The 24,099-nt window shown below is 43.3% G+C and overlaps 1 protein-coding gene across 11 annotated transcripts in view; it reads right to left on the bottom strand.

Moving 5' to 3' along the window:
* The window catches only part of EYA2 (EYA transcriptional coactivator and phosphatase 2), a 74,530-nt gene that overhangs the window by 23,954 nt on the left and 26,477 nt on the right, over positions 1-24,099 (bottom strand). For 6 of the 11 annotated variants that reach the window (XM_050313763.1, XM_050313760.1, XM_050313767.1 and 3 more), the window contains 5 exons: positions 17,081-17,199; positions 15,212-15,256; positions 13,606-13,654; positions 12,850-12,992; positions 10,013-10,129 (listed from right to left, as the gene is read on the bottom strand). In XM_050313763.1, coding sequence (XP_050169720.1) covers positions 10,013-10,129; positions 12,850-12,992; positions 13,606-13,654; positions 15,212-15,256; positions 17,081-17,189 — 463 coding nt within the window. In that variant the 5' untranslated portion in view covers positions 17,190-17,199. Of the gene's footprint in view, positions 1-10,012; positions 10,130-12,849; positions 12,993-13,605; positions 13,655-15,211; positions 15,257-17,080; positions 17,200-24,099 lie in introns of those variants that run through there. The other 5 variants (XM_050313771.1, XM_050313769.1, XM_050313772.1 and 2 more) reach the window with 2 other exon arrangements.

The following is a 24,099-nucleotide window of genomic DNA, read 5'->3' as shown; positions in this document are numbered from 1 at the left end:
ACTGAAGTTCAACAAGCCTGGCAACTCAGTTTTTTTCTCTTCTCTGTTCCTGTCATTGTACACTGACAAAGAAGGAGTATCACTTGAGCACAGTTTGTCTAAACTGAGATCAAACACAACTCTTTTTCTTGCCCTACAACACCACATTCAAAGGATGGAAACCTCTCCCCGGGGTACACCTTGAGAGCTAATAAGCTCACTGTATCTTGGCAGCTCAGTGTTGTTACAGCAGAATAATTACAGATAAGGACACTCCAGACAACCAAACAACCCAAGTTAGTAAACATTTCAAATTTCTTCCCAAGAAAAAGGGGGCAAAACTGGGAGAAAAATAAAATAAAATCAATTATCTGCATAAAGAAAGTTCTTAAAAGATTCAGGTTCAGCAATATTCCATTTCAACATCAGCCTCTATCCTGGGGACTGCTGTAGCTCCAGTCCCTGTGCCATTCACAGGCCAGACTGGAGAGACTCTTTTCAACAAAGCACCCTCGGTTCAAATGCCTGGAAAACAAACAAGTGCCACAGGCAAGGAAGACAAAGATAAACCCTCTCACTCCAGGAGCAGAGAATGAAGCCTGCTGGTCACATTTTCTGTGAACAGTTTTGTAGAATTCAGCAGCTCAGAACACGTATCAGAACTGGCCCCAAATGTTTGCTTTTCTTCTCTAAGTTGTTGATAAGAAATAAACACTTCCATAACAAAATGAACTCTGCCACGAGCAATTTCACTTTTGCATCAGTAAATTTTACACTCAAGAAACTGGAAAACCATCAACAGACACTGCATGCCATCAATTCAGCCCTTTTCCTCATGCAATCACCTTTTTTTTTCCCCCAAATGCTTTCCCAGGTACTAACACTAATTGTAACATTCAGAGACAGACTGGAATGACATCAGAAGGCAGTGCTGTGTGGAATGGGGCATCTCTAGGAAGCCTCTTGGTAAGCAAAGTACAGAAATGCCTGGTTCCCTCCCATTTCTGAGGGGATACTGCCCATTTCCACAGGACTTCTGCTTTCACATAGAGCAACTTTGTTTCCCTGACATCAGAAGACAGCCCATGATCTCAAACTCAGGGCTGATTTTACATTTCCAGTACTGTAGATGCCTGAGCAAGAGATTTGTTCCCATCTATCTTGGTAACTCAACATCAAGCAACTGCATTCAAACTCCTCCTAGCAAATCAGAAACAAGCCTAGGATCTCTCCCTTTGGATCTTCTCCATATGGAATATGGCTCACATCTGCCTTCAATCAAGCCAGTTGCTAAATGTCACAATGCCCTCATTCACAGGTAGCTTAAAGAACATTTAGCTCATAATAAAACAATCTGGACTCTAAAGTAGAACAGCCCTTCAGATGTACAGTTCTGTAAGGGTTCCTGTGAACTGTGTCTATCCCAAACACTCCTGCCTGGAAAGGCACCCCACAAAAGCTGTGCATGTGCCAGGCATACTCAGTGCCACGAATTTTCCTTGATAAGTAGATGTGGCCCTTCTCTTCAGGAGTGTCCAAGGGCAACATGTACAGAGAAACCCTTTGTGAGCTGATTGATGTTATAGCCCTGCTCTCATACACATGGATTTCATTTGCCATTTCCCCTTCATTCACTTTTTAATTCAAGCATTTTAAAAATCTCTGCCATGCTCAGTGACGCTCTCAATGGTGTGTGATCTGGCCTGTGTCCCTGCAAAAACTCCCATGCCAGCTTCTCACCCTCTCAGTTCCTATATTTGTCTTTCAGTCACTGCAATAACTGAATTTCTTCCCCTCCTTGCCAGGTATGAGCAAGTAAAGAAAAGAAGGGAATATTCATGATTATTTTCAGGACATTCAGAACAAAGCTCTGGCATTGCTAAAGGAAAGTTTTCTTTCACTTTAGGAATAACACAGTGTGATATAGGAATAGTGGTGCCTTAGGGAGTGGTGATCATGGAGACAGGATGGGCCTGACATCAGGGACGTGTTCTCCAAGCCTCCTGTACTGCTCCAATTGGAATAAGCTTCTATCTTTAGAAAAACTGATGGTTTGCTCTTCCAGCACTCAGTGAAATACTCAACAGTCAGAGGAGGAGGTTCAACACAGGAGGACAGTCTGAGGGTTTATCACAACTCTCTAGAACAGCCAGCAGCAACTGGGAGGCCAGGAACACTTACTTAGAAGATGGAACACTGAGGGTGACTACCACAGGCACTTCTGAATATGTTTGTGCCATGGTTTAACCTTCCCCAAAAACCAGAATAACAGAGCTTAGATCCAAGCATTTCCTCTCGCTTGTGGATGAACAGCACAGCGGTTCCACAGAGAGTTCTCTCAAAGGATTATTTGATCATTTAGGACTAATAAAATAAATGCCTGCAGGGGTCAGCTGATTTCCATGGCATTTTACAAAGCCTGCATATAATGGCTCGTGCACTCTGACATCAGCAAGCTGCTTTCCTCCAGGAAGCAACGCTGCCTGTGAGGGATGCAGGCAAAGGCCCTGCAGGGTGGTGTTACTCTGTGCTGGGAAGAACATCTGGCTGAAAAGACTTGCATGGTCACTCAGAGGGGTTCTTTGCAGTGCTTTAGCTCTCTGACAAGCTAATGTTTCCTGCAGTAAATAACTGCCTTCTCCAAGCTGCTACTTTTTTAGTGAGAGGTTAAGCACTCATCGGAATTACCTCCCACCAGCTATACTCCAGTGCCTTGTAAGGTTCCAAATCCTACAACATCTGCCTGCATTTACTGGGCAAGAAGACTCATAAAATGTTGCATGGCTGTCAGCTGTGGAGGTATTTCAAGACTATCTGAGCTGTTAAAGGAGAACAAAAACTCAACCCATATGTACTTTGCAGCCTATTGCTCAACTGTTTGCCATCAGACGTAATGAACCCTTCCCCAAAACGTCTTGTATTTCTGTCTGGAAGGGCTCAGACAGTGCAGGGAAGAGCACACTGTATTAACCTGGGTGGAAAGCATGATTCTACAACGTTACAGCACTTGACATCAGCAGTGTCTGTTAAAGCACATTGCTCCCAGAAGCATCCAACTCCTGCAGATAACACTCTCAGACACCCAACCCACTCAAAGTATGTCCATTTGTCCCCCACCACAATCCCAGGCAGGCCTGTGGGCCTGACCAGGTGTTTGAGGGCACTCTGAATAGTGATATAAAACACATTTCAAGGCACAGATTTTCTGAGCCAAAGCTCTTCCCCTGCTGCTGCTCCTGGGAGTGCTCAGCCCACAGAGCCTCAAAGAGCTTTAACAAGTGATGACCGGAGCAGTTTTAAGGGCTGGCTTTTACCATCCTTTTGAGCCTGGTCACCTGTGCAGCTCAATCCAGCTCGACAATGGTGTTGAAAGTGCTGGGCTGGTTTATAGCTACTCTCAGGATCTGAGCCATGGGAAAGCAGTTAAGATTTTACTGGATTTCGAGAAAGTGTTTTTAACCACTTCTATCAAACGATGCTGCAGCTACAGAAGGAAACCACTCTGGACCGTCTTCAAAAACAAATCACAAGGAAATGTTTTGGGCCAACAAGTAAACATGCTTACAGTGGGATGCAGACTGTTTCTGTGCAATCCCCCTTGCTGGAGAAAACAACCAGCAAACCTGACTTTATTTGGGTGACTCCACGGACACCAAAGAGTAAAGATTCCTCCAGATGCAGTTTCATCCTGGACACAATCCTTCTCTGACAGATCACAAGATATGATAAAGAAAAGCTGGATTTGCCACCTCCAATGCTGATTAGCGGCCACAAGACTCCAGTTCCCAGCTCAGCATTAAAATCAAACGAGCCTTATCAAATCTGCTACTGGGGATAAAAATATGCCCTGTCAGCATAGCTACATATTTAGCAATTCTCTTCTTCTTCAGCAGAGTAAATCTCTAAATACCAGTGAAAAGAGGGAACTGGGCAGCATGCCTCCACATTCTGATCCACTACTTAGGATGCCTGTGAGTCTCAACTGAACACTCTAGAGTCAGGCATTTGCTTCGAGGCTTTTCCAGCCCCTCTACATCCTGTTCCAGTGCTGCAAGGCCTCCAGGAGAAGAGCCAGACTGGCCAACAGAGGATGCTCAGAGAAAAGTGTGAGAAAAACAACAGCAGAGTGATCTTTGCCCTGGTATTGCCTTGTCAGCTTCAATTAATCTGCAGTTACAGCCTTTCTAAATCCACTTTATACCCTCCTCTTTTTATCTTTAATATCTGTCAATGGACTCTTCTTCAGACAGTGCAGGTATTCTCATAGTTCTGCAGGTCACAGCATTGCAGTGCAGAAGTGTCACTGTTTAAGCCCTGCCAATATAAACAGAAAGGGCATCCAAATCACACATAAAAAGGCTCATACAAGTGTTATCCTGTGCCAGCACAGCAGTTCAGGAGCTCCTGAGCTGCACAGCCTGTGCTGACTGAAGCAGGGTCAGACTGTGCTTGTCCACAAACATCATCCCAGCCTCTCATCATATAATTACATTCTATTTTTTTCCACCAGAGCATTACCTCACACAGAGCTTGGAAATGAGATCCACCAAAAGCAGTACCAATACTGCACAGCATCATGAATCTGATGTTTCCTAACCTTCAAGGGCTTGACTATGCAGGTATGATGTTTCCTGACACAGAATTTTGTGTGTAATTTTACACTAGCTCCTCTGTTGCCTCCTAGGTATTTTGAAGAAAACATCACTAGATATACTGAATCAGTTATTCAGTGAAGCTTCTATAACAGTTTAGCATATTCTTTGCCAACTGCACTATAAGCTGAATAATCAAGGCCAAGTTCATAATTTCCCAAGCTGTTACCATCCTATGCTTCTGGATTTTTTTACATCCTAGAGAGGTGATGAAAATAAAATCCACAAACAGAAGTCTCTGTGACATCCAAACATCTCTGTGAGTGTTTTCTATGCTGATTCTGCTCATTAGCCCACAGTTCTGAGTATTCTACCTGACCTCCATAAAGGCTCCCAAGACAGTCAAGCAGCAGGTTAGGGAAACATCACTGCATTCTTCTCTCCTGGCTCACTCTCCCTCATCATACCCCGCCACAAGCTGTATTTTCCTTACCCAGTCCCTTTACTATTCCTATTCTTCTCTCTCATTCATGACTGTCATACCTGGTCCCACCTCCCCAGTGTCGCCTCCCACAAGCCTGCTGACAGTCAGACACACAAAACTCAAGCAGACACGAGATACCTCCAAAGTAAACGCTCTCTGTCTTAGAGGAGGCTCCCATTTTTGACTGTCCCAGTTAATGTTTGATTTGCACTCCGTGGCAGGAGTCAGAGCAGAGCTTTCCCCGTGGGCAGCAGTAGCTCAGATCCCGCAGCTCACAGAGCATCGCTGTCAACACCTCTGCCTCTCCCCCTGACTCCCCTCTCCTGGAAGAGAGCTGGTTTTAAAACAAAGTCAGTGGAGCACAGTCAGCCCCTGGAGTTTAAAAATCTTTGAAAGGGAGGCTGTGCTGTTATGCTAAGGAACCCTGTATTTACACTGCAAAAAGCGAGGTCTGACCCCTCCTGAAGAGAGGCCTCTCCCTGCTGAACTCACCCTGGAGTGGAGCTCAGCTTTGCTGCCACGGCACTGGACTGCAATTAATGCAAACCAGCTGTGCAGCAGAACCTTTTGAAAGAGCCTGCTCGTTTTCCACCGACGTTTTAATTTGATGAATCTAAGGCACCTGAGTGGCAGCTTGCTCAGAACGTGCTCTGTCACTCCCCCTTATTTTCTGGGACTTCTTATGGATTCACTATCTGTATGCTGAGGTGTGCTCCACGTTTCTCAGGTGTAGATTGAAATTTCATCGCTATTTTCATCACCAAGTACTTAAAAAAAAAAAATCAAGCTTAAAATTAAACCTCCACTTTCTTTGCAAAATTCATGGAGGTAGAGGTAATTAATGATGCCAGATAGCTATTTATGACCTCATATTAAATTTGTAGCACACAAACTGGCACATAATTGCAAGAAATTCAGGCATCTCTTAGAAAAAAATTTGTCTAGATTATCCAGGTATCAACAAGGGTCAAAATGTTTCCAGCACAGAAAAAATATAATTAATTGATTAATTATTCAGAATTTATTTGGTCTCAGGCTAGGAAAACAATCCATAACCAATTCATTCCACAAACATAAGCAACATATATAATTAGTCCATTTTAAATCAGTGTTGCACAAAAGAAATGCTGCTTTCTTACTTATTCACTATTTGACAGCTGATCAGAAGGACTCTACAAAGAAAACAAAAGCTTAGCAGCAGCAAAGAATTTCACTGCACAGGTCTTTGGTCCCAAATTTGTTTCTGTACCAAACTCAATACTGCTTTGCAATTCCTTGGCAAAGGAAAGTTATCCCAGTTACATAACTGAATTTTCCCTTGTAACATAAAAAGTATTTTGTGGGTAGATAGATTTGGATATTTAAAAAAAAAAACAACACACCAAAAAACAAACAAACAAACAAAAAAACATACAAAAAAAAAACAAACACCAAAAAAGCAGTCCAATGTTTTCCTGCCCAGTGACAGCATCCACAGTGGTCCTTGGCCATTTTTAACTGTTGTGCAACTTCATAGTTTCATACCAGCTGTCATTTGAGCAGTAATAACTGAAGAGCAAGGCATTGTCTAGGAATTAATGACAAGCTGAGAAGAGATGGCCTGATGTGCAATAAAGGGGTAACACATGCTCATGCAACCACAGGAAATGCTCTATAAGCTGCTCTTGCACTCCCTGCACAACTGCTGGGTTTCTGTGTTAGGGAATATGCTGGCACAGCTTTCTCTTTGTGTTTTACACAGCTCACTAAATGCTAAGTTTCTTGTATTCCAAAGATTTCTCCCCCCTCAGTAACAAGCAGTCTCCTCAACTGGCAGTTAAGACATTTTGGGGCAGAACTGGAATATAATCTTTGTGCCTCCTGTTCAATTTCTATCACTGAATAATAATTTTACCAGAAGTCTGAGCAAACCACTGAACTGCTAGACGGTCAGAAATTGCAAACTTGGAGAAACACGTGCTAAAAATCACAATATACTTCTAATTTGTGTTTGGCTATTTGGTCCTGCAATTGTAAACCACTTACATGAGGACTGATTAAGAAATGGTACAGACCTTGAAGCAACTTTTTTTTTTTTTACCAGCATTACAGATTTATGGCTTTGAGGACAGGAATTTCATGCAAGCTGTTACCTCCTCTTGAGATTTGTGACTCTAAACCCAGACTGGCCACATGCATATTTCAAATATCTTCATTATGAAACAAATAATATTTTTTAAAATAAATACTGACATGAAACAACACTTTACACAGCACTGGTTAAAAAAAAAAGGGGGAGAAAAAGTCACTTTCAGAGCAAATAAGTGAATACAAGATTTCAGTCCCAATGTTAACTGAAGTTTGATGATATACTATTATATCCATTGTTACATGGTGATTAAAATCATTATTTCAATCTACATTACCTTTGCAATATAGTTTCCTGTCATTTTTATGAGCAATGGAACTTGCCAATCTCATCTGTTATATTTATATACATGTTTGACACATTGCACTAGCTATTTGGCTTACACACTCTTCCACATTTAATTTATTTTCATGCTATGGAAGCACGAAAATACATTTCCCCTTCTGACTGGCTGTAAAATAGTTCTTTTTCTTTACCACTTAATGACCAAAAGAATGTTCTATGCTTGTCTTGCTTTTCAGTGGATCCTGTTCTCACTCAAGAACCAGGATATAATTGGAGCTCAAGGTGAAAAGCTGAATGCTACCCCCCTCTCCACCTGCATCACCTGTGTTTGTAATGCAAACAACAGCCCTTAAGAGGGAGCAGAATTTGGCTTCAGAAGCACCAGCTCACTGAGCACAGCCAGCAGGGAGGCGAAGGCTGGTGCCAAGCAAACATGAGAGGGCACAAACCAGCACCAACGATGTGGGCATCTGCTGAAGGACAGGATTTGTCCTAGAGCCCTGTGAGACAAAGCTCTGTCACCCAAGAGGCCAATTACTCCTTGGTGATGATTTTAACACCCCTACAGTGGGGACTGACCTGTTGCTGGACCATGTAACTCATAACTGAGGGGACAGTGAGGAGGGATCACTCGGGCTGCATGACCTGACCACCTGCACCCACCTGCAGACGAGTTCACTGCACTGCTCTGGGAGCTGCTCCTCCACAGAGGCAAACAAAACAAGGTTATTTCACTTATGCACTTGTGCTATTACCACCTTACAACACTTGCAGAGAACAGCTTAAGAAAAGGGTTTTTTTTCCTTGCACTTTAAAACACAACTCTGAGCAGCACCCATTGCTGGAGATACCGCTCCTTGCTGGTCCCCTACACATCACCCTCTTCATGATCTTTCCTCATGATGCAACAAACATTTTGTCCTTGAAGTGAGGGTTAAGAGCTTCACTCAAAGCCCCCTGAAACTGGTTTTATAAAAATATGCTAATAATGCCAAGGCTGCAGGTTCTCTCCCACCCTGGGCTGTTTGCTTAAGAGCTGGAGTTGAGAATCCTGGTGAGCCCCTTCCCACAGAATATTCTGTGATCCAAGATCAAGTGTATCAATAAAAATTTGCCCTTTTCAGCTGGTTCAGCCCATCACCAGCAACAGGGCGACCAAAAGGACTGATGTGAACTTGGCAGAAGTCTCGGTGGTCCTGGAGGTGGCTGGCAGGGAGAGCTGGGAGCGATCACCTCCCCACCCCCCAGTGCTGTGCGTGGGAAAGCACTGAGCCCACATTCCTCGGCAGCACTCAGCACAGGAAGGCTCCTGGCTTCTCACTCAAACCTTTCACTAGCACTCAGCAAGGTAAATAAACCATATGGTCAGGGGGCTTCAGACTGTTCCTCTCAGGAGCAAGGAGAAGAAGGGTGGAAATACTTGTTTACAGGAAGACACATTTGCTCCTGCCCCCTGTGCCTTGCAGTGAGCACCTGCCACTTGCAGAAACTGTTTTCCTCTGTTTTCTTTTGCATTAAAGGCTTAGTGAAGTGGCTGAAATGATCTTCCTGGGATAAATATCTGAGAAGAAGTGACTTCACCAAATACCAAAGCATCGCCGTAGGGAACAGTCAGGCTCATCCACATCATTCTCAGCATGTTTTGGTACAGCACGTGGTTGTGTCACTGTTGTTTTCAAGTGTAACATTTTCAAGTGCTGATGCACAAAATTTGCTGGTCTAAACATCCTGATTGAACAAAGGGGTCATCTTAAAAACTTCAGTCCCAAGGAAATCAAGACTCTGCCTTCTCAAACAGCTCAGTAAGCTACGAGAGAGCACATATGGGACAGGTGAAACCTGCAGGAGTCACTGCGACAAAAAAACCCAAACCCACAGGCTACCTTTCTGATTTCTTTTTGTGCCACATTCAACCCAGAGGTCTCCAGCATGTGCCATGAGGTATTTCCAACCCTTGGAAAATCTCTAAAGGGGAGGACAAAGGCAAGGGAGAGGTTTATCCTTGTGCATTCACCTTCCTCCAGTGGAGTCACTCGAGGGTTTTTTTAGTATCAAGGTATCAGCTTCTTAAAAAAGAATTAGTAGAGAGAGTATACAGCAGTTTAACCACAGAGCAGCTTGTTCAGGTCAGCACAAGGCAGAAAGAAGCATTACACTGACAGGATTGTTGGCATGAAGTGTAAAGCCACCTTTTTGTTTTGCTTCCTCTCAGAATGCAGGAATTCACACTAACACAACAATCCCAGGTATGCAGTCACAGAACTAATTACAAAAAAAAAAAAGAAAATGCCATTTCTGCAGAAAGACAAAGCTTATATTGACCTTATGTGAAATTCTGCTAGGGTAAACTGGTGTTAATCCAGTCCCTCAGCCAGAAATCAATGCCTTGATGAGCAAAACAGATCTACCACAGACTCACCTCCTTCCCTGTGCTGACTGCCTACAGCTTTCCAGAGTAATTTCAGATGGAGAATGGGTCCAGCGTGGGGGTGTGAGATTCTGAGCACTCCCAGCTCATCCTGCCAGCCCCTGAGCTGTACTCACCGTGCATCTGGTACGTGTAGGGGGCCTGTCCCGCCGTCGGGGCACTGAAACTGGATCCATAGCTGAGAAAGCCGCTCTGTCCCGGGGAATGGCTCAGGCTGTCCTCTGTTTTAATGCCTTTGGGGTGTGCAGTGGGAACCAAGAGCAGAACGTGAGTGTTTGCCACAGAAAGGTGCAGAAAAAGCAAAGTTTAGCAATTAACAATTTTCCAGCTACATTTTAACTGATTAAACTCTTTCTTTTATATATTTATGTTTAAATACATGTGTATTTAATTACATGCATTACCCTAACAGGTCTCCTAAATAACAGTCAAACAAACAAATAACAAAGAATATTTGAGTCAGCTACGTCCTGTACCCATACCTGAATGCACTTCTCCTAAGGTAGGTAAACAACCGTGAAGAATATTGTTTTCCAGAACAATTTCTGAACAAATAGTTTGGTTTTAGAATCAAACAAACTCAGTGACTCATGAACTTTCTGAACAGTTATCAGATGCAAGCAAAGATTAATGAAGCAACAGGACCTTCAGCGAAATAACCTCAAGACTTCTGTTCTCCACAGAGTTATTTTTTTACTTGCATTGTATTTTCAGCTTTGATATCAAAACATTTATTGCAAGTCATACAGGAGGGTTATCACTTATTCAGTTAGATATAACATACAGTTCAGGAGCAATAGGTAAGCCCTGAAGCCACGAAAATCTTTTAATTTCTAAACCCAGGCAATTAAACTGACAATTTACAGGGGGAGACAGCAATAGCTGAATTAAACATTGCAAGATGAAACCCTGGCTGGTAATGAAAGGGGCTGATATTTTATTCTGAGATGCTGCTGAGGCTGTACAGCTGTATTATTAAAATAAACAGCTCAAAGGTGCATCTTATTACGAACCCTTTGGGCGTGATCCTTCCCTCCTTTGCATGTCTATTTGCACACAACAAAAAATGGCCACTGGACACTCCCCAAGTGATGGGATCAAACAAAGACCCTGTTGATGTTTGGGGCTTGGATTTACACACTTCCCAGGCTGCTGTCATCTTTCAGCAAAAGGCAAGTGGAATTCAGGTGCCTTTCCCCAAATCTGCTGTTTTCCAGCCGAACGACTCCTAAAAGCACCAAGTCTGAGCTTGCTCAGGTTTGGAATAAGTTCTCCCAGATCCTGTTTTCTCTAATAAAAATCACTTATTTTAGCCCTAGGTGAGAAGAGCTGTGATGCAATTTGAGCCCAAGCTAGCCAGAAGATGATGATGCTGCACAGTGAAGGGCAGGACGTTTATTTGGACGGTGTTGGTCCAAAATTCTGGCTGCATCGCTGCTGGGGAAGCAAAGTGTGCACAGAGAAGCCACTTCTCCCTCACATCCCATGCTTTTCAATTCCATCAGCACTCTGCATGCCAGCATTCCACCTACCCCGGTTACAATTCATCTTCAGCCAACGGGCCTTTTTGGAAGCCTAAAAATTGTTGTCAGACAGCGAAATAACTTAGCACCAAATTAATTTCCACACAATGTTCTGTTTTGTCTAGAAACTGGCCCGGTTTTATTTTTGTGCCTAAAAACAATACTGCTTCATTGTTCTTGGTTGCCAGCCAGGTGGAGTTTTTCATGGGCTGTGCTGAGTATCTCAGAGAGGGTGTAGGGGCTGGGGGAGGGAAACCACTGCTCAAGGATGCTAAGAGGTCATCCACAGGATTTATAAGCAGCATATGGGCCTGACACATGTATGCCCTAAAGCCTCTAGGCAGTAGCAAATGGCTCTACTTTCACCTGCTCTAACAGGACAACTGTTCAGAGTTTGCCTTGGAAATCAGCCAGCTGATGCAGACACACAAGTAGCTCCAGGAGAGGGTCTCAAAACATTCCTCTCATCATCCTGGTAGAGCTCCAGCTCTGCCAAGCTCACTTCCCTGATCTTCCAGACTGCTGCACTGAACTCCCCTTCAGTAAAAGCCTTGTCAATGGCTGTACAAGAGCTTCTTGTTGGGAAGAGATATTTGCCAAATAAACTAAGGTGTTTAAGAGCACAAAAGAGCTGCACCTAAACAAGAGCAACATCTCTTTGGTCCTTAGGAATGGAAAGAACTTCTCAGCTCCCTCAAGAGCTTGAGGACACTGCTGATGCTCGGTTTACCAGGCATTCCTCTGTCAGGAGTGCTGGTTTAATTAGTTCCCTGTGTGAATCCCCAGCTGCTCCTGCCCAGCACTGTCTCCCCACAGCTGCTGGCAAGGCTGTGCAGAAAAGCAGGGAACAAAGCTGACTGGGGTTAGAAACATTTACTGCACCTACAGCTCATGACTGTCCATTTAAACACAAACCACCTTCCAAAACCAAAGTACGCTGTATCTCCTCACCCATGTCCTGTTCTGCTCTGTGTCTTGGTTCTTCTGTAATAATGTACAGGAAGTTTTTCTTAAAGTAGCTTGTACCATTGAGACTTCAGGAAGAATCAAGGAAAGCAAAGTGTAGTTTACATAAATATCATATTTACTGCAAGAGACTTTGCCTTGGCAGTGAGTCATGGGAACATTCACCAGCTACTACTCCTAAGTGGCACATCCCACTGAACCTGAGCTTCTCATACCCTACCACTGACTGGCCCCACACTTTACCTAGTTTGTAAAAACACAGTCCACGATACAAAGAGCTGATGGGTAAAGTTCAGAGTAAATCCAACATTCTTAAACAACTCAGATTCTCCCCTGAGCCCAAAGGGAGAACGTTGCTGCACCACAAACGGCATTTCACCTGTAAAGCCTGAACCTTCAAATACACTTTGCTGGCAGCAAGAGCACCACGTCCCTCAAAGCTACCACAGCATGGGAGTACTCACTGTAGGAGGGTATTCCATAGGGCTGCCCTGGAGGAGGATAGGCAGTGTAGGCAGCAGCCTGCTGGATTCCCGTGCTGTACTGAGCCTGTCCGTACGCTGCCATTGCTGGGAAGGATGGGACGGTCACTATATGGGGATAATGTCTATTCAGAACAAGAAAACAGAGGGTCTCAGGCAATAGTTACAGCACATGATCTTCCAGAGCACAAGTGGAACACTTCTAGACATCTTGATAACATCCAAAGTACCACGATGATGATTCGGGGAACTTGGAATTGTCTAGACTGGTGCAAAAGGCTGTTTCAGTGTGTGGCTCCTGTTTTGAGCCATCAAAATAAGCTGCCTACAGGGATGGGGATTTTAAGACCGTGCAAAATATATGCAAGTTAAAAAAATAAAATAAAATAAAATCAACACTGCTTTTTCATGTTTTGAGTTTGCCAAACAAGCGAGTGTGACTGGAAGTCTCTGACATTTCAACATATCCCCCTGTGGCCACTCATAAACACAACAATACTCAAACTGATAAGGTTTGGGTTCCCAGGGGCATGAAAATACAGTGCACAGTACCTCAAACCTTATTTCACTCCACATCTAAGAAGATTAAGAAGCAGTTACTTCCCCGTGCCAGAGACGTGGGGGGGAACAGGTGGATGGGCTTAGGGCAGATGTTTTTTAAGGTGACAGAAATCTGCACAGAATGGCTGTTCAGCAGAACACGGTTTTTAAATCACAGCACTTGGCACGAGCACTCACTTTGTGGTGTACAGATGGAGAGGACACTGTGGTGCTGCTTTGCTGCTGCCTGGAAAACAAAAATTGAAGGGTCTTAGATTTTCATCACGTCCTGTTCTATGGCCAAGCTGAGACAACTGTTTTTACCACTGCTGGTTTGAGAAAAATACACAGGGATTAGGATTAGACTTTGTTTCTAGTGAATCTCCCCAAACTGAGGTGTTAGAAAGCTATTCTCCACTTAACAACAAATAAAGGTTTAGTTTTAAACTGAGGGTGATACCAATTGATTGAACTACCAGTTTCTTCTTCTCACGGGACTGGTATCAATCATGAGGCTGGGCTTTAGAGGGATGACTCATATGCTCAAGGCTATAAAACCAACTACTACGATGGCTGAAGTGATTTAAGCTCACTGCACTTTTTGCTCTTTTGCTTTTTTTGGTACTTTCCTAGACCATGACTCACTTTCCCTAAAGCTCATTAAAACATATCAAATCAAAATAAAAATACTAAAAAATACAACACTGTAAATCTCCTTAATTTGAATCTTTTGAGTTAACTATAGCCTACCTTATTGACCTGCCAGCAATCAAAAAAAAACCAGGAGAAAACCTATCACACAAGTTAGATGTGCAGGATGCCTTCCAATGGACCGAACAGTCGAGTCCTGTAACACTGCCAAATAAAAATGTTCCACCAGCTTTATTTAGGGATAAATTCAGGTTTACTTCATTGAAAACAAGAACAAAAAAAGAGTCTAAATTAAAACCTGCAAGTTGTACTGAAAACACCACACCAAAATGCCACCTGGAGTATTATGCAGGTTGCCTCCACAGTGCCATCCCAATTTTGCTCCTCAGTTCCTGGCTGGAGCTGTTAGTTGTTACTGCAGTGCTAGAAATGCCAAAACACTCTCAACAATCATCAGTAACGACATCATGATTCTGTGATTCCCAGCTGCAGGTGCCCAGGCTGGGTGGAAAGGGAGATTCCTGCAGTGCCCCCCGTGCCCGGACATCGCTGCTGCCAGGCAGGGCTGCCCCTCCCATGTGGGACAGGGACGTTCCCACAGAGCTGCAGATGGATTTGCACCTTCAGCACAGACCTGTACAGACCTTCATTTGCTCAGCCACTGGTGAACTCAATATTTAAACTGTATTTTTTTTTTTTTGTATTTTTCACAACATTTTCCATGGTTTGATTATTTTTCATTATAACATAGAGGTTACACCAAACTGCTTTTAAAAACTCTGCCATTTTATCTGATACTTTTTTAGACTGAGTTTCAATAAAAAATGCATCATCATGAGCTTGAACTGAAAATATGAATTACTGGACACTGTTCTTTTTTTGAATGTTAATTTATATAATTAACCATAAAACCTATATAGCCCTAACCACTGACAGAAACAAAACCATAAAGACTCCTCGTTCTTAAAACTCACTGGCACATTAGAAAAGCAAAACTCACTCCCCTATAAAATGTGTTGCAGTAACCTATTTCCCAAGCAACAGGCAGAGAGCTTTAGTTTAAAAAAACTGACAAAGGATATGGTATACAAAGGCATATATTCACTTAAACATACACAGAAAAGATAGGTTTTAAATCCAAAATTGGGCTTACCTGACTCCCCTTCAAATTCCCTATGAAAAATTTGCTTTGACTTACCTGAAAGAAAACAATTTAGAAAATTAGATTTTTAGACTGTGAAAACAAGAGCTACACAATTTCTGTCTGTCCCTCATATACCAAAATTACCAGGACTGCACTGAAGAAACAGACATTACAGAATTCATTCCTTTAATTCACAATGCACTGACAAAGAGCAGAACAGGCAGTTTGTGCATAAGCTTAATTTCTTTTCTATTTGAAAAAGACTACAGCTTCAATACTTTTTATTTCTGAAAGACTAAGTACAGAGTAAATAAGTTTTGCCAAGAATGCCAAGTAGGAATTTACTGCGTGTGAACATGCAACATGTTACTGCCATCGACAAGAAAAGGCAAAGTTAATCCTACAGGCAAAACGTGAACTTAAAACATTTTTACAGTATAACTGCACATCTCATGATAAACACCCATGAAAATAGCAGGCCATGCAGCTACATGGAGATTTAAGTGAGTAAGTGCTACGACTAGACTTGCTAAATTTAAAAATGCATGTGAAATACAGAGCATACATTTGTGGGCATTTACTGCCTTAAGAGCTCTGTCAGTCTGAGACTCTTTCCAATTAACAAGAAGTTATTTTCAAGGGAAAGAGCACAGTCTTGGTAGCACAAGGGATCATCCTGCAGCAAAACGACCATCATGTTTCTATAAGAAACACACCAGCAGGAGCTGTCACTGGCAAACTGGTGTCCAACAGCACAACCGCTGTGTCAGCTCTCATTTCTATCACAGTATAAAAAAACAGTTCCTGCACCAAGATGTTTACAAAATGATGTACTGAAAAATCATTTCTAGCTCTGATCTCTTCTACAAACAGGTACATTTAAAAGGATGTTTTCTTTAGGCTGTTATTCCTTCTCCTGCTCTTGTAAACAGGTGGTCACCAGGTACGTGATTTAATCACGCCACTCCTGATGCCTCAGCAAACACGCAAACAAAACATCTCCTGGGCTTCTAAGAGCTTATAAATGAAGGGTTAAGCACACTACTAAAACATAATAGCCAGTGCCTTTTCCTAACTCCCCTCTAACAGGAAGGCTGACAGATCCTGACCGCAGCAAACAATAGCTGGGATTGTACTAGCAAGAACTAGTTCAGCTGCATCACTTGCCAATAATTTTTTTAGCAGATTTAACATTCTTCTATTTCCTTCACTTGAACAGTGTGATGGGGCGGGGGGGTGGAGGAGGAGGAGAGCAGATAAATTTCCATCAGAGCCTCAGCCACCGAAAGAATTTGTCCTTGGTACCTGCCAAATGTGAAACTCCAGAGCAGGGCTAACCTTCTGGAGATGGCAGGAATGACCTTGGAATCTCAGAGCGATGCAAACTGGGCCACAGAGCTGCTTTGGAAAGATGTTTTCTGGCTGCTTGGTACGTTGCTGGGCCTGGCAGCCCCCACACTCCCCACCCCAACAGCAGCAGCAGCACAGACACCAAAAGCCCAGGGCTCACGTTCACTCCACTGGGTCCAAACAGAAACCACCAGGTCTGCACAAAATAGGTTTTACACCTGCAGTTTTACCAGTGGAACAGACACATACAACATGCACATGTGTACATGCAGGCACTGACTATCCAGAGACATGTATCTACACATGAGATATTTCTATTCCATTGGCATTCAAACCATTGCAGAACTAAAGGATTCATCCACTGCTGGAGTGTCTACAAAAAACACCCAAAATCTCAGTTGCTCATTATACTGTAGAACTAATTGTCAAAAGAAGGGGCCTTGCAGTGGCCAGTCCCCTTTGATTATACATATATATATATATATGTTATGTTATAGCCAGTAAACATCAAGCAGAAGAGCAGCCTACCTTCTATGTCATCTGGAGCCGTGGCATAAATGTGAGAAAGGTTAAGCTTCAGTCTGTCAGGGCACTCTCTATTTACAGTCAGACTGGGTGATATCACTAGATCTAGCATTTCCTTATACCTGAAGGAAAACAAAGGAAAAATACAATTTATTCATTAATTATGAATGCTTACTAATGATTCAATTTTTTTTTTCCCTAAGAGTATAAATATTAAAGCTGATTACCTAAACCCAGGCTTCATATAAATTCCACATAATAACATTCACTAAAGTTTTTCATCAAAGGGAAATGCTGAATTAAAATGCAGTACTTGCTTCCTTGGAGATTACACCCATCTGATTAATGCTTTCCCTTTCTTCCTGGATTTTGCCATACAAAACCTAAATTCCTGATTTGTCATATGCCATCAAAGCAAGAATGTTCACACCAGTGTCCAGTGAGGCTCTAGAAAACACTACTACAGGTTGAAAATTAAGCTGAGGGCAGTGAGCACCATTATCTAAACCTTTTAAGATAATAAAAAGTTAGTACTGGTGACAGGATCAGTTTTCCAGGGGACACCCAAACCAGGCACCCAATTACAGTGTCCTGGCCATTAGGTGGCAGTGACACAAGGACAGTCCCTTTCACAGAAACAACCTCAAAAACTTCAAATTAACAATGTACCTTCAGTCTCCAGAGAAAAACATACATGTTTACGTGTGCTCTAATAGAAGCTTAGAACCTCTGCATTACACAAACAGCCCAGAAAAGAGAATTAAATCATCATTTCAGACTCCCTGCACAGCATCAGTAGGTCTGTTCATGTTTTCAGTGCTCCTTCAGGAGCTGGACCAAACAGGCAGCAGGTGGCACAGCAACAGCAGGCCATGGTAACAACCCCCAGCACAGCTAAAACGTGGTGGAGCTAAAGACAACAGCACATAAACCTGAACTCTTGACGGCTGGGCTCCTGCAATACTAATCTGTGCAGTTCTGGGAGAAGCCAGGAGGTTTGTTTCGATTTTCTGTTTAAATACCACCCTATGGCTTTACCAGTTTTGAGAAAGAGCAGACAACAAACCCCATAATTTTTATCTGCACCCCCTCCCCAATCACTTTCACAAAGCCTGCAAGTCCCTGTGAGGGAGGGTGAGGATTGTCACCAACAGGCACAAGCCACATTAAGTATTTCACCTGTAACCAAACAGCAAACACCAAAGCTGAGCTCATTTTCACCTTCCCACCTAACAGCTGGGAAGGCACTCTGCCCAGGCAGAACGTGCATGAATCCTCTGTGCATTGGCAGAACTGCCAAAAATGGGTATGAAGAGGCATAACCACGTGCAATGTCCTTTCTCCAGGTGGGATCTGGTGTGAATTCTCCCTTGGAAATCCACGTGGGCATATGCACCTTCATGACCAACACAGCCTCAAGTCCAGGGGCTGGCAAAGGCTTCCTGAGCCAGGGAGACCTTAAGTCAGCAGGGAATGACCAGTGCAGTAGAAATACAGTGCTCTGAACCCAACACTTGTGAGATCCATCTGCTGTGTGCTACGGATTTTCTAAGGAAACAAGACCAGCATGAAAAGCAGGGCTGCTTTGCAGCTGCATCTTCGTTGCTAGTGGTTCTCAAAGGGTTCCACCTTCAGATGTGTCCCTGTAAGGGGAGCACAACTGACTCCCCCTCCCTGCCTTAGACACAAGGCTGAAAATGCAGGAGCACAGGGGCCACCAACTGTGCCCACAATGAGTGTCCATGCCACCAACTGCATGGAAATGCAACAAAGAGTCGCACGCACACAAGGACACAAAAAAAAGTCCCTGGGGGTAAAAAAAATCCTACCTGAGTGAGACAGTCCAATGACAGGGCCAAAACTCCTCACCTAACCCCAAATAAAACACAGTTAATGAGACACTTGGCTCAGTCCTCACAGCACTGGGGGAAGCTATGCTCGCTTTTTCTCCTGACATGGCTCAGGAGAAACATCTCACTCTTCTGCTGGCACAACCAGGCTGCTGCAAAGGGCTCAGGAAGACTTTTGTGGTGCTTCTCAGTGGGGTAGAACAAGGTCTTTCCTACAGAGCTATGGCTCTTAAGATTCTCTGAACAACAGGACAGGGGCTTTTTTCCCAGAAGAATTGCTTTATTCAAAACCACTGGCACCAGCTGAGAAGGCAGGGCTCAGTTTTGCACCAGCTTTTCCCTTCCACTGTGTGCAAAGCCCATTTCTCTTCCCCTTATTACCTTAATGCTCTACCTGACCTGAGGAAAAGCACTGCTGTCCCAGATCCTGCCAAGCTGGGGATGTTCTGCATTGTTCCTCAGATAACACATGCCCTTCAGCATAATCCCAAACCCCATCATTCATGACACTGCCCAGGCTGTTGCCAAGCGAACAGGAGCAGATGTTTAAAGGGAAACGATCTTTTTACAATGATTAATGCTCTTTAATTACATCATTGTTCAGAGATTTCATTAGCCACTCTCCGACTGATGATTTTTCTGCTGGTTTTGTTCTGTTCACTTTTGTGTTCACAAAGTCACATTTTCCTGTTATTTGTTCTACAACATTTCCCTGTTTTTTCTTTAGAGTATGTACTAGTTGCATGTACAAACAGGTAAGTTGTCACAGGACTGCCTGTCTGGTTGTGCCTGTCACGTCTGTGTGCTGTCAGTGGCTTTGCACGCACCATTTACTGATTTATTCATGTGCATTTCTCACTTATGAGAAACTCTTGACAAGAGTTTCTGAAATTCCAGTTTTAACGATGGCAAGCCACAGAAAATAGTCAAGTAATGGAACAGGGCTGGTATTTAACACAGTAAATGACATGCTGGAGTGCAACTGATGAAAATATCAGAGCTTTGTTTGCTTTTTAGAGCAAAAACATTTTCTGGCTTAAGTAATGTACAGTAAATCAGTAATAAAATTTGCTGAATATGAGCTTTTATTAAAATCAGTGATGGCAGCATCTAGCATGCAGGGCTGACAGACATCTGGAAGAGCTTTTGGCTTCTATAATTAAGAAGAACTTTGTGTGAATTTGGTGCTCAGCTTTTCCATTAGAATCCCCTACTCAAAACCCAATGTTTTGCCCTGAAAGTTGACCCACAAAATCTCTGCCAAGAACAGAAACTTCTTTAAGATTTAGGAAGGAAAAAAATAGAACCAAAACTATTTTTCAGCCATTATGAAGCTAGGAATCCCAATGTAAGTGTTCAAATTTTCAACTGAGGTGTTGGGGCAACCTACAGATCACATATTCTCTTACAACGATGTTTTTAAGGCAGTGATTCTGCACCCCAACTCAAGACACCCAAATGTGTGCTGAAGATCAAACCACTGAGCATCATCTGGGGACCACAGGCATTTCCATCCCCACTGAGGACTCAGCTGACTTGTTCCTGGGGGTCTGCACTTTTCACCTGTCTCGACTCCATGTCTGGGGTGAGAAGTCAGAATTTTGGCTTTGACACGTACATGAAGTGGAACAAATGTTCACAGCAGAATTTCCAGGGCATTTGCAGTAAATAAGACACCTGGGTAGGATGTAGTACCAGGGTAAACTCAGTGGCCAAGCAATGAAGAGGTTTCAGAGGGAATACGAGCAGGGAAGAGCGGAACATCTGCCCCACACTGACAGCAATCTGCAGCAGGGCATCTGAGCAACAGGAGGTCGATGGTACAGTTCATAAAGGATATTCAGGAGTAAAAGACAGTATGGGGGGAGGAAAAAGCTGGCATGGGTATGAGAGGAAAAAAAGAGAGTGAGCTCTACATCTGCTATCAGTGGAGGAACCGATGAGCTGGGAGCCCTGCAGGTGAGAAACGAAGACAGAACTCCTCCCTCCCCTTGGGAAAAACCTACAGTGGGAAATACAAGCACTTTAAGGGAGTGACAAATTGCAAAAAAAAGTTTGCCCACGAGGGGAGAGGTAAATCCAGAAATGACTCTCCCCGCAACAACGCCACGCAATGATCTTCCCAAGAATTTTTACTTGTGTCTGGCTGGGGGCCAAATGCAAGCTCAAACCACTAGATCTTCCCAAACATGTGTGTGTGCCAACACAGAGCCCGAGGCAGGAGTGCTACAAGCCAAGTCCTCTGCTTGTAGCTTTGCCTTCAAGGGGAGGAGGAGAGACAGAGCTTGCAGCCTAATTGCAAGAGTAGCATTTTCGTCCTGCTTCCATGGCTTTATCTGGTTTTAATTACTTGATCAACTACTTTCATCTCCTCAAAAAATGGTGCAGATGACTACACAGTACTTTATGACTCCAGTGGTACTCACCATGAAAAAGAAGACAGTCTGATTCCCCACTTCACATCAGAAGCAAATCCCATGCAAAAAGCCATGAAGATGGCTTTCTCAATCTCTGATTCAAAGAAAACAAACAAACAAACCCTATCTCCATCCTAAAAAGTTTGTTTCTTCGTTCCTAGGAAATACAAGATCAGTTGTAATTTTTTTCCCCATACAGGTAAGATTTTCAAAAGCACCTGCTATGCCTCATCCATTTTCACTGGGAATTAAGGCTTCTACTATTTTAGCTCCATGGGAAGCTTTGTAGCTTAGACAGCTTTGCCAGGACTAATTGGTTGCAAAATTATCTTCCCTATTTTGCTTTGCTCCTGTACAAAAAAAAAAAGGAATCATTCCTAAGCAAGGAAAACCCTATTATCTTGCAGCCACCTTCCATATGGTATAACCATAGGGAATCTCCCATAGTGAAGATTTTGGCTACTTCCCTCCACACATTTCAGAAGCACTTTCATTTCCTCTGTCAGTACATTCCTCCTCACGCAGTTTGGACTGCTTTTCTCTCCACCTATAATAGATCCTTTGTTCCTTCCACTTCAGGAACTCAAGAACGCTTCAGCAGGTGAAAACCACGACGCTCTTCCCTCTCCCAGAACGAGCCTCAGTTCCCCCACGAGCACATCTGAGAGAGCTGTGCAGGAAAAGGCCTGAACAGGCACAAAGTTAAACCTGAGCTGGCATAAGTGCTCGTGTCCAAGACTGACAGCACAGCCCTGATGACAAGATATCCTCTCAAGGTGACCTGCAGGGCACCGTGCCTCGGGCTGTTTATACTCCCGAGAGCTGCCTTTTGCTGATGTCACTGGACAATAAAAGCAGCAGTGCTTGCCTGGATTTATCATTGCCCAGCCTGCTTCAGGCACAAAACTAAGAGGACTCACAGTCCTTGTGGCTCAGCACCTGGGATGGGGGTCCAGAGCTGCTTTAGTCTCCAGCACAGACCGACTCAGGCAAAGCAGCAAGAGAAAAGTCACGTGTTGGACAGGCAAGAGACAAAGCACATCAGGCTGAAATCAGACATTTCTTATTAAATGTGTTAATTCCAAACAAGTTCAAGAAAAATAACTGAGAAAAATAACAAAACAGAGCATTTCTTTCACGCTTCTGAAACAGCTATTGTTTGAAAATACCCAAAGTATTCCATCAGCTTTAAAATCCTTCCCCACATGGTTTCTGTGTTTTGTCTTTTTTTTTTTTTTTTTAAATGAGACAGTCTTTTTGATCAACTTTTTACTTTCACTGGAAGTTTCCTGTCTTGCTCTAACCCATAGACCAGACAGTAAAAAACAGATGAAAATTCCTGCCTCATGAATTTTTCGAGCCAAATTCACTTTTTTTTCCTTTTTTTTTAAGGAAAGTCAGCCTGAAGATTTTTTTTTAGTGCTTGGAACTGGCAAAAATAATTGCATGCCTTGTTTCCCTGGAAGTCCTGAATTTCCAGAAGCATTGGCTTGCTTCACCAGGCTTCATCACCTGCTTTTCCAAACTGCTTTTCAATGATTTTTCTTTAAATGTGCCGTTTCTTTCTTGTCTCAGATCTGCTGATTTAAAAACAAAACAAAACAAACAAACAAACAAAAAGCAGGCTGTTTTCATATAAATAAATAAATGTTAAATAAATAAATATAAATAAATGTTCTTCCTCCTCCTAGAAAGGCTTCACTGCTGCCTTTTCAGGTGCTCTTTTCCTGACGCCCCCGCCTCTGCAGATACAGAGGATGCTGAGAAGCAAGAGGGGGCTGAGATTCCCCCACTTCCTGCGATTAACTCGGGAAGAGATCGAAGGAAGATAGACCAGGGGAAGCATCAGCATTTTCTGGCTGAGCAGCCCAAAGTAAAGGGGATTCAGTGCACATAAAAACAAACAAGGTGAGGCATCTTCACCATCTGTCTGAGAGGCAGTTTGAAAATTTAGGTGAGCAAGTGATGAGGACTCACAACACAGACTTCCAGCAGAAATGCATCATGAAACTGCTTTGAGTCAATAATGTTTTACTTATTCTAAGCCAAAATGAGGAAGGTGAATTTTTCAGAATGCCTTTTTTCTGGTCTGTTGAACCTGTTTGCTGAGTAGAACAGCATTGGCAAAAGATCTTATTATTTGCCAAAGCATAAAATTACTCAGCTCTCTTACTGCGAACAAGTAAGTACCACACAAAAACTGGTAAAGAAACACTACGAGCTTATAGCCTGCAGCCATCTGAAAAATAAAATTGTACGTGTACACATACATACAAATGTACATAAATGATCTCCTTCACTTTCCACATTCCTCCTTGACATTCACAAGCTTTTTAACTTCGTCACACCTCTTCCTATTCAGGTCCCCCAGGCGTGCCAGGCCTGACATGTGACTGCAGAGAACCACTCTGGCAGCTCCAGCTGCAGAACTGGGGCCCGTAATACCAAACAGCTGCCCCCAGAGATGGGGCTTCCCAAAGCAGGGGCTGCAGGGTCCACCTCATGAGACCTGTCACTCCTTTAGGCACCACTTTCCATGCTGAAGAACTCTGCTTTTTACTCCTCCTCTTCAGAATCACAAGGGTTAAAAGTTCACTTAAATATAAATTGGGAGGTTTTTTCTCCACCCCCTGCCCTCACTGGGTTTTTCTGCTTTCTCCTCCCACGCCACGGTGAGGAAAGAGCAGCATCTACGTTTGGACGTGAAACTCTGGTCTTACCAAGCAAAAATCCCACTCTCAGGAGTTACCACAGG

The sequence above is a fragment of the Myiozetetes cayanensis genome, unplaced genomic scaffold, assembly GCF_022539395.1.
Source record: "Myiozetetes cayanensis isolate MyiCay16 unplaced genomic scaffold, myiCay2020 scf19, whole genome shotgun sequence".
Classification (NCBI taxonomy): domain Eukaryota; kingdom Metazoa; phylum Chordata; class Aves; order Passeriformes; family Tyrannidae; genus Myiozetetes; species Myiozetetes cayanensis.
The sequence above is the reverse complement of the archived record's forward strand: the minus strand, read 5'-3'. Positions and strand labels throughout refer to the sequence as shown.